Source organism: Austrofundulus limnaeus, unplaced genomic scaffold (genome assembly GCF_001266775.1).
Source record: "Austrofundulus limnaeus strain Quisiro unplaced genomic scaffold, Austrofundulus_limnaeus-1.0 Scaffold323, whole genome shotgun sequence".
Lineage (NCBI taxonomy): Eukaryota > Metazoa > Chordata > Actinopteri > Cyprinodontiformes > Rivulidae > Austrofundulus > Austrofundulus limnaeus.
The window spans coordinates 651,201-662,194 of record NW_013952725.1 but is presented as its reverse complement, the minus strand read 5'-3'; the positions used below and the strand labels follow the sequence as shown (position 1 = coordinate 662,194).

The window sequence follows — 10,994 nt, the reverse complement described above, 5'->3', positions numbered from 1 at the left end:
ATTAAAATATAAAACTTGAGATAAAGTTATTTTTTAATTTATTTGGTGCATTTTAAACGTATTTATTTATTTAGTGGTTCATTTATATGTTTCTGTTTTTATTTCTAATTATGTCAGTGTTGGTCCTCCGTACTGCAGAACATGAAGAGGTGGTTCAGAGACTGGATCAGGTGTGTTGGAGCAGGAAACATGTGAAACATGTAGGGCTGTGGCCCCCCAGGACCAGGACTGCCCACCCCTGGTCTAACCTATAAGTTAAAAAGTGAGACAGTTAGAAAAGTGTTTAATAAATAAGTAAAAAGTAAAAAACTAACCTGTTCATGAGGTAAACACTGACTCCTGTCCCACAGCCCAGTTTCTTCATGAAAGGTGATGCAGGGATGGTGATGGGGGTCCCGGCACCGCGTCCACAGCTCACCCGGACTCTTTGGGGGGTTTTAAACCCACCCTCCTCCTTGGTGAAAGTGCTCATTCTGTTCAAGAAGGGTTGACAGAGTCAAACTGTTAACAAAAGGGTTTTATTTTCAAACATTTCCTTTTAATACTCTAAGTCTTAAAACAGCACATTTCAAAAATAATAAGCTCTTACTCTATGAGATGCACGCCGAATTAAAGTGCAAATATTTAATGTTCTGAGAAGGATGGAAAAAAGTTACATTTATTATTATTACACACAATAAGGAAAAAGTTAACAATTTGTAACTAAAGTCTCACTTAGCACGAACGAGCTGGTGTTAATGAGAAATGTAAAAATCCTCTCATTTCCGTCGACATGTTTGTTTACAGTATTATTAGTTAGTTAAAGAATAAAAGTAAAATACTAATTAATCCAGTTAACTTTTGAGTTTTGTTGTTTTCAAAGTTTTCTAACCGTTAACAGCAGACTGCAGCTAAACTGAGTGGGTAAAGTTAGCGACAACATGCTAGCTCTTACAGCATTTCCTTCCTCACWTTTCTCAAGAAACTTTATGATAAACTGAGACAAAAAAAAAAACGTTTTTCAAATTAAAAACTCACCTCAGGTCCTTTTCTTACGGCTTCTTCTAACAAAACTGTTTAAAAAAGCGCGTCAGCGCCAAACATTCAAACTGACATCCGGTTTATCTACGGGCACCGAAGAAGGACAAACAGAGCGCTGTAGTTTTTAAACATCCGCGATCATAACACTAAAATTAAAAACCTGATTAAATATTTCACACACAGTAGTTACTACACACAGAAACAGTAAAGAAAAACGATGGTTGTGTAAACTCTGTAGAAAAGGACATAATTATAAACAGTTTCAGTGGTGACTCATTGTAAACACCGCCCCCTCAGGGCCAACATGTGTAACTGCAACAAAATATNATTACCTGTCCAGTCATATATTACCTGTCCAGTCATATATTACCTGTCCAGTCATATAACATCTTATTTCTCCATGAAAGAAATGAGGCTCTTCCTTATTAGGTGCATATTTATTACAAAGTATAACTTCTACACCTTCTATCTTCTGCATCTTTAACTTGTTTTATTAACTGTTTTTACTTTGAGTTTTTATGAGTTTAATGAAAATCAGGAGTGTTCACCAACATGTAGCAAACGGAAGTTGTTCAATTTAAAAATAGTTTACAAAACAAACAAACAAACAAAAATATTAAAGAGCATGACTAAAACAATACATTTTCATGAGTTGTTCAAACTTAGTTTTATTTTTTAAGGAGTTTGTTGGATAAAAGATCAAGTATTTTGCTCACTTTTTCTCATCATGTTGACGTCTGAAACAAGGAAGTAAATATCCAGCAAAGGCAAGAAAGAAGCAAATTACAGAAACACTTCGTTTATGAAATTAAATTTATTATTTTACATGGTTTTGCATCTTTCAACCTGCATACCATTGCATGAATTTATTTATTTTTATTACAAGAAATAAGGCACAGTTTTTATGCATAAAGACATTTCCAAGCTGTTGGTAATAAAGATAAAAAAGTTTATCTTATAAATTCTCTTCATTTGTTTTGAGAGCATCCTGCTGTAGGAGAGGATGCTGTGGAGTTCTGTAAACTCTGAGGAGACCAGCATGAACCAGTCCTCAGAGAGCGTCCACTCAGATGATCCCTGCAGGTAATGATGGAGCTGAAGCTTCAGTCCTGAAGCAGAAAGTCTCTGCAGAACAGGTCCGTGCACAGACCAACACTCCTGATAAAATATCACTTCTGCTAAAAGAAAAGCTTCACAGAGGAGGCGGAGCCAGCGTCAGGAGCGTTCAGGTGCTGCAGGTGACGCCAGCGTCCTCAATGTGTCCACAGTTTGTTTTGCCCCAACCAGCGAACTTACACTGATGGATGGTGTCTTCAGTCCCTGAGCAAGCAACGTCGTCCATCCAGATCCGACCGGAGCCTGTGGACCGACAGTTTACAACTTTATAAACCTTTTTCTTAAATCTCACTACATTATTAAAAATTAAAGAGACAAATGTTATGATTTTTAATATCTTGGCCCATAAATATAAAACTTTTAAATTCCATCCATCATGCAGAGAAGTGACTCACCTAAAAATAAATACTGAAATATTTGTTTTCCAGCATTTTTAAATTAAACCCAGCTCTGATGTAATCCTCTGTTTTTATACCAGGGGTGTCCCTTGGAAAGAAAAATGAGTTTTCCTGATTTATTTTTCTTGTTGGACTGAGTTTGTGGATGATGTAAGGCTGATCGGTAAATGACATTAAATGGAGAGAAAATAAAAAATATTCTCTCATCTCAGGATGTTTTTTTCATGACTTTTGGCTCACAGAGTCCAAGCAATAAAAGCTTTAAATTAATCCCTGCTGCATCGGGTCAAGTAGTGCCACTCAACTGTAAAACACACCAGAGTTCATTAAAATATACAACTGTCCTTCAAATACAGATACAAAGTAAATTTGATGTCATTTTAAGAGATGGTTTTATGAGCTCATGAGAATTTGACCTAACTTGGTGAAGTTAAGAGGAGAGATCGTTTCTACAGTTCTGGCTTCTTTCCATTGTTTCAGACTCATTTAACAAACAACAGAACGACATCTTCATATAAAAAATAAGATTGTTCCATATTTTACAAACASAGCTCCTCATTAGACTGCAGGTTTACTTGTGGTGCCTAAAGCAGGGTTCCTACAGTTTAAGACAAGTTAAATTTAAGACCTTTTAAGACTTTTTAAAGCCAAGTGAAATTAAATTTAAGAACAATTTCATAATAAACACAAATGACAAAAAATGTGTCAGAAACTCAAGTATTTTTGGTTGAAGTATTCAAATATTGCTAATGGATCAATTGTTTTATCCATATCTAAATATATCAGAAACATTCTTAGCAGTCAGTTTTAAACTTCATTTAATTTCTAGAAAATCCTCTAACGACCTAAAAATTGGAGTTTTAGGACCCACAGTGGGGTCTTAACCTCAATTTGCTGTAGATGAAACCCTAAAGTGCCTGTGACATCATTTTTTTGTAAGAAAAGTGAAACATTTTTGTAAAGACAACATTATTAACATATTACAAAACAAATGTCACATTGTTCAGATGGACGGTTGTTGAGATATTTACATGTGAAACCACAGGAAGTGATGTCAAAGGAGAATGTCTGCATGTGAACGTTTAAAAAATATTTTTAACAATTATTATAATAGTTGAAATGAATTCCAGTCATCCTACTTACAATGTGTTAACATTTTTAAGACTTCTGACAGATTGATTTAAGACATTTTAAGGCTAATTAATGCTTTATTTTTGGATTGATGAATTCAATGACTTTAAGACTTTTTAAAGATCTGCAGGAACCTGTAAAGTTTCTGTTCCTGTGGAACCACAGGCTCATACTCTGTTTACTTTACTTTTCTTTACTTTACTTTACTTTACTTTACTGAGGTTTACAACTTTCCTCTCTAATAAATACTATAGTTAGGGTCTAATAAATACTATAGTTAGGGTCTAATAAATACTGTAGTTAGGGTCTAATAAATACTATAGTTAGGGTCTNGACAACATACACCATTCAGTCACTATTTGTGTTAATAATGTTGTTTTTGTCGTTCTATAAATATTCACAATGTTTATTTTTACTTTGGTTTAATAAAGCTTTTATTACATAACCTTTAAAAGGTTAATATCAGTTTACTGTGTTTATCTACAGCTCCTTTCAGGACTAATTCAGATCCAGACAGGAAGTCTGCATTATTAATTACCACCAAGTCAAATGTGTGAACCTGAATGCTAAATTTATTTTGTRATATCTCATGCATTAAACAAGATAAAAATATAAATAAAGTATGTGTTAAATCTGTAGTACATATTTGTACCAGAAGATGGCAGGTTTGCTTTATCCTGTTGAATAAATCAGGTGCAGGACAGGTGTTGAGGTAGAATTTGTATAATTAAGTTTATAACAAAGAACAAATTGATGCCACTCTGAATAAAAGTCATTGTGTTGAAATTAGTTATTTTCTGTCAGGATGTTTAGATAAAACCTGACTGTGTTTCAGCTTCATCTGTGTTTGAAGGCTGCTTTGTTTGGGATCAGAGGGGCTTCATGATGCAGGTTCAACTGTGACCTGATGTTTCACAACACCAAGGTTCTGTTTGAAACATCTGATGTCAGAAAACATGAGCTCCTGAGCCTGTTTCTGTTTCATCTGCAGAGAGAGAGASAGAGAGAGAGATAACCCTTTCATTATGAGGAGGAGGAATGTGGTCTGAAGACAAACGGACATGGAACAGAGGACTGGGACTTTCTGTGTTTTCTCCTGGCAGCAGCAGAATGAGCTCATCATGTTWCTGAGCTCCACATGTTCTGCTGCACTTTGTGAAAGTAGGCCACGTTAGTTTSTCATGAGACAACAGGAATCCCTCCTAAAAGCAGAAAACAACACATATTATTGATCAACACTTCAGGATCATCAGAGTTTGTGTCATAAATCTACTGGTGATTGTGGTTTTCACATCTGGAAGTGAACAACAGCTGCAGCTGCATGACAAACACACTGCAGCTCTGCTCCTTTCTCTGTTTGAACTGAACACTGTTGATAAAAACCCTCCAGTTTGATCGTTCNTAGTTAGGGTCTAATAAATACTGTAGTTAGGGCTAGTTTGGGTTTCCTCAGCTATTCCTAATTTCAGCAGCTCTAAGTTTAAAGTGCCAGAAGACAAACTGGTCACATTTTTCACTTGACTTTCTGTGTGTTTAATTATTTTGATCTTTAACATCCTTTTCTTTGTCTTTCTGCCCATAAAAACTACACCTGAACCATAGAAACTAAATTTAAACCACAGGAACTACAACGAACCATAGAAACCACACCTTACATCTGAAACATAAAAACTACACCTGAACCATAGAAACTAAATTTAAACCACAGGAACTACATGAACCATAGAAACCACACCTTACATCTGAAACATAAAAACTACACCTGAACCACAGAAACTAAATTTAAACCATAGGAACTACACCTGAACCATAGAAACCACACTTGAACCCTAGTAACTACACCTGAACCATGAATCAGTTGTTGTGTGTTTGTCTGAGTCACTTGCCCATCCTCTTGGACCAAAGTCAGTGAAGGCACCTCCTGAGCTTAGTTGTGGTTCTGCTGCAGGTTTATTCCTGTTAAAAGTGAGTTTTTTCTTCCCACTGTCACCGAACAGATGCTCAGGATGGGACATTGTGACATAATAAAGTCTTAATGTAATCTAACTGACATTTTATAATGCATGTGGATGGTTTGTACAGAACCCTGAGATGATTTGGGTCTCTATAAGTAAAGTGAACTAACCTTGTCCAAAGCGAGCGGTCTTATAGACCTGCTCTGCTCCTCTGTACCCCAGCATCCTGCAGATCACGTCTCCATCCTTCTTGTCCCAGACGTCGTCGCACACCGTCCCCCACAGCTGTTCGTGGAACACTTCTATGCGCCCTTCGTGGGGTCCAGACCCGTTCACCAACCGGACCAGCTCCTCCTCGACTGCACAACACAAACATCAACATGTTGTTCTAATAATCTGTAAATGCAGAGCTCCATCACTGGAGTCAGGCTTTCCCTGAACATTCAGTGAAACTGCAGACAGTCTTTGTTCTTCTCTCCAACAAGATCAAGTTCAAAACTTTTCCATTTACTGACAAGACTGAAGTCATAAAGAGGAGATTATTTAATTATTGCTGTTTATGGAGTTTAATCCAGTTCTGTTATTTGAAGCATTAAAAAACAAATGGAAATGAAACTGCAGACATAGTCTTTGATTGAAATGAACCAATGAATAAATGACTTTAGAGACTTTAAAATTGTCTCCTCCTCTCATAAAATTTAGGGTTTTAAGCTCTCCGCTCATATTCTGGCAGTAATCTTACAGATCTGACATTGCCCTTGTTGTTTGAAATTCATAAGTTTTGCTCTTTAGAAGTTCTCCAGAAGGCATCTGTTAGCACTTATCCAGTCACCTRACATGGAGATGTTAACCCAACCAGCTGGATGTGCAAACTGAGGAAAGGAGAGAAGAAGGACGTGAAGCTGCTCTTTGGTGAAACCTTGAAAATAACATTTTAAACAATCAAAATGTGACAATCCAAGATGTTTAACCCAAAGTCCGTCTGCCCATCCATCCACTGCTTGTTCTGTGCTGTAAATGACTCTCAGCTTCAACCAAAGTCAAGTTTTAGCCAAATATTCAGGATCAGCTGGCTTTGGCAGCCATCTTGAACTGGAAGGTCAGTTATAGAGGTAATTGGATGGGCTAGTTTCCTGAAAGTTTCATTAAAATCTGTTCATGTAGACCTGGATTTTGCTGGTGACCTGGAGAAGAACGAACCTGGTAACATAACCCACACAGACAACAGATACAAGAGCAGGAAAGGCAGCTGAAAGAACAACAGAGGAAGACATGAAGACCTTCAACCATATCTGGGATACCATCCAGGTTCTGGTCCAGAACAGAGTGGAGGATCTGTGTTACTGCCACAGTGGGCAAGAAGTAAGTAAATGATTCATGGGATGTTGTGTTGATTGTGCACAAACACACGCAGGTTTGTATTGCTATCCTTATTAGGACCGTTCATTAACTCCCATTCAGTTCCAGTTGTTTCTATAGCCTAACCCTGACACCTTACCCTAAACCTATCCTGAACTTAATTCAGACCTTGGTCCTAAACCTTACCAACCCAAACAAGGAGTTCCACTATATTAGGACCAGTCTGTGGTCACCATAAGGACTATTGGTCTTGACAAGACATGTGTATATCTAACACATTCTCATGTCGGACTCGTAACATATAGACACTTGGGAGGGAACCGCCCAAGCATCTGAATGTTGACGCAGGGGGTACCCCCTGTGCGTCCGTCCTTGCTGCCCGCGGCTTTTCTGGGTTGCGTCACTTGGAGGGCTCCTTGGTTCGGGGGTCAGAGGTTAACATGAGGGATCAGGATTAATGGTTAACTTTAGGGTCTGTGTTCAGGGGTACACTGTATAAGGAACACACTCGTCCTCCTCCGCCTCATTTCGTACAGAAAAGATGCGCGGTGGGTACCCCCAGCGTCAACATTTTGACGCTTGGTCGGTCCCTGCCCAAAGCGTCAATACCTTGATGCGAGGGGCATGACAATTGGCTCGAAACAGTCCTAAAAAGGCAAATATACTGTAACATGAGTCTGACTTCTCAGGAGTCACAAAAGCAGAGATTCAAGACTACTGCTTCTACTGTTATGGATTTTCATCCTGTTTTTTTGAAACTATGTAGCYGCTGTACTCATGTACTCAGTTGATTTGATTCAACACCGTCCAATTCACAGGACTCTGAAGGAGACGTAAACATTGATACCCAACCATAGCTGAGTGTTTGTAGACATGTCCTCATCAGGACTGAGCTGAAGTAAATTCAGACACACAGGAAGTAAGTCTCATCAGACCATCACAAATTCTGACTGTTTCATTTATCTCCCATTATTCTGTCAAATATGCTACATTCACAGGCCCATCATGATGTAATATCAGTCTTAACCTATGCAGAATGCAGTTGTGCCAATTTATTTCAGTTCCAGAGCAATAATATAATAATACTTATATATAACCCACTGGTTACAGGACATCTCCTCCTAAAGGCTGAGTTATAGTCATGCAGTGGAGGTTTTTGGCACTTAAATTGTTGTACTTTTCTCCAATAGGACACGTGGAAATACACTTTATAACTTGTGAAAATGATGTAAGTAGGAGAGCAAAAGCTTGACAAAGAAACTATTTGAATGGTGCATGGCATGCAGCCTTTGCAGAGTTACAAAAATTCAGAGGTGCATGACTACGTGCCGGGACACCGCGCTGGGCCAACGCGTCACTATTGGCACGTATACCCCCTCACGCCCTGCGTCAACTACAAACCTAACTTAACCACTCTGCCACCCCTGAGGGCAACGCAAGCAAATGCTACATAAAAAAGTTAAACATTAGTTAAAATTAGCAAAAAGCCTAGCTAAAACCTAGAATAGCAAAAGGTGAGCTAAAAGCTAAAAATACCAAAACGGTCACTGAAAACACTAACATTTTGATCATTAAAAGGAAAAAAAACCTAGTTAAATAAGAAATAATTAGCTAAAAGCCAAAGTAGCAAAAGACTGTAGCTAAAAGCAGCAAAATCCTAGTTGAAATTTTAAAAAGTGTCAAAAGAATAGCTAAATGGTAAATGTAGCAAAGGCTAAATAAGAATTAAATAATGTCAAATGTTAGAAGTTGCAAATTGCTAAGAGGTTAGCTAAAACTACCATAATGGTCACCAAAAAACAAAAACAACAAAAAAATTAATGTAGTGGGGAATAAAAACCTAAGTGGCAAAAGATTAGTTAAAGACGAAAACATTAGCTAAACGCTAAAGCAGCAAAAGGCTAGCTAAAATCTAAAATTGGCAAAAGAATAACTAAATGATGATTATAGCAAAAATGCTAGATAAAAGCAAAAGGTTAACTAAAAGTTTCAGAAATGGGGCTTAAAAATCTAAAGTAGCTACACACACCACAAAATTAGCAAAAAGTCATGCTAAAAGATACAATAGCAAAAGGTTAGTAAAAAGTAAAAGTACAAAATGTTTGCTAAAAACAAAATATAGTTTGTTAAAGAACTGGGTTGAAAATATCAAATTTCTACCTAAATGTCTAATGTAGCCGAATGCTAGCTAAAATGAACAAAAAGCCCAACAAAACATAACTAAAAGCTAAAAGTACCTAAATGGTGCCTAGGAAACAAAATTTAGCTAAAAAATAAAAAAGTGACAAAAGATTAGTTAACATAAAAAAAACTGCAAATAGCAAGCTAAAAACAGCTAAATCCTAGCTACAAATGCTAAATGTAGCTAAATCAACTAGCAAAACTCTTTGCTAGTAAAATACGAACTAAAAGTCAAACGTAACAGATACCCAAAAGCTAAACATATCAAAAGGACAACTTGAAGCTAAAAGTATCAAAAGGCTGGTTGAGATGTAAAATAAAAATAAAGCTCAGACGCTGCAGCAGATTTTAAAAAAACTGTTTTTGACCTCTGACACCAAACTGAACCCAAACAGGAAACAGTCGTTTGATTTAGTAAAAAGCTTTCAGATTTTCTGTGAAAGAATAAAAACACGAGGTTTGACAGGATGTTTCTGCTCAGACAGAACCAGCGGTTCTGATGATGGTCCAGGTGGTGGCCCGGGGAGCAGCAGCAGACAGAACCAGAACAAATCCAGAGCACAGAGTGGCTGCAGATTATTCATGTTTATCTGGAGAGCAGGGACAGACTGGACAGAACCGGACTGAATGGGTTCAGGACAACAGGAGCAGGCTCCATCTGGTCCTGAAACATTTCTCTGAAACACAGACTCTTTCCTTTAACAGGCCTTTTATTGCCTCTTTTTTTAGTTTTTACATTTTGTCTAATTGGTTTACTGTTAATTTAACTTTTCTGAAGGAACACTGACAGTTCTGACAAGAACACACTCTGTAAAGTTATCACTTCCTGTGTGTTTATATGTGAAAGCAACAGTATAATAATGTCCYTAATGTCTGCATGTTTCACCACAACTGACTGAGCTCAACTGGTTCTAAGATGGCCGCTGTTCTGTAATAGTTTTAAGAAACAAAAATGGTTTTATTTCAATCAATCCAATAAATATTGTGTTAAAATTTGATATGGTAGTAGCATAAAGTAATCCCTAAAACATGCTCCAAGAGCTAATATATAGCTCACTCGGTTTTTGTTTTAAACCTCAGGTGTTTGTTGATGCATTTTTCTCAAAGAGATGCTAGTTTGAAGCTGTTAAAAGTTCAACATGTTGAACATTTCTGTGCCCAACTCTTTATAAACTGAACTACTTTGACCTAGCAACAATACAACAAAACAGATTATTAAAAAACCTTCTTAAAAATCTAATTTAGTCGTTCTGTGAACTGGGTTGGATTTGATGAGTCACACATTAAAAGCATTAATCCAGATAAATTTCTAAGAATAATATCCCAACAGTCCAGGTTCGTCCCTGAGCGACATCAGAAATGATTTGTGTTTGGAGATCTGCAGCTGCAGAGAAGCTCCTGTCAGARGTTAAAAAGCACAGCTCTGCAGCTCGGCCTCCATGCTAACACGTCTCAGTTAATAAGTCAGCTGATGAGGACAACAACACTCTGAAGTTTGAAATGGACTCAGAACAAACAGGGAGTTAGTGTTTTGTTACACGCACACACAGGAAAACCCCTTTCAGGGAAAACACTGGACTCATGTTTGTTATTCTTTAATTCTGAAAATGTAAACTCACTGATGCAGGTCATTTAACAGTAATCTGACCAGTCTCTGCAGAGTTTACAGAAAACATTTATAATATCCAACATCATGAAATGATTATAGTGATTTTAACCACTAAACCTCAACATGAGGCAACTTACTGAAAAGTCCAGAGAGTTTCAGGTTTACAGCTGGTAAAATAAGTATTGAACACGTCACCATTTTTCTCAGTAAATATATTACTAGAGG

The 10,994-nt window shown here is 37.2% G+C and overlaps 2 protein-coding genes across 3 annotated transcripts in view; both read right to left on the bottom strand.

Moving 5' to 3' along the window:
• Positions 1-1,108, bottom strand: part of pbk (PDZ binding kinase) — a 7,452-nt gene extending 6,344 nt beyond the window's left edge. The window contains exons 1-2 of one of the 2 annotated variants that reach the window (XM_014022312.1): positions 1,018-1,108; positions 315-473 (exon numbers count right to left, since the gene is read on the bottom strand). In XM_014022312.1, the coding sequence (XP_013877766.1) occupies positions 315-472 (158 nt within the window). In that variant the 5' untranslated portion in view covers position 473; positions 1,018-1,108. Of the gene's footprint in view, positions 1-314; positions 474-589; positions 610-1,017 lie in introns of those variants that run through there. The other variant, XM_014022313.1, reaches the window with a different exon arrangement.
• Positions 1,109-1,815: 707 nt separating this feature from the next.
• The window catches only part of scara5 (scavenger receptor class A, member 5 (putative)), a gene marked incomplete at its 5' end in the record, with an annotated part of 69,989 nt that continues 60,810 nt past the window's right edge, over positions 1,816-10,994 (bottom strand). The window contains 2 exon segments of the mRNA XM_014022296.1: positions 1,816-2,379; positions 5,791-5,979. Of these exon segments, the coding sequence (XP_013877750.1) occupies positions 2,246-2,379; positions 5,791-5,979 (323 nt within the window).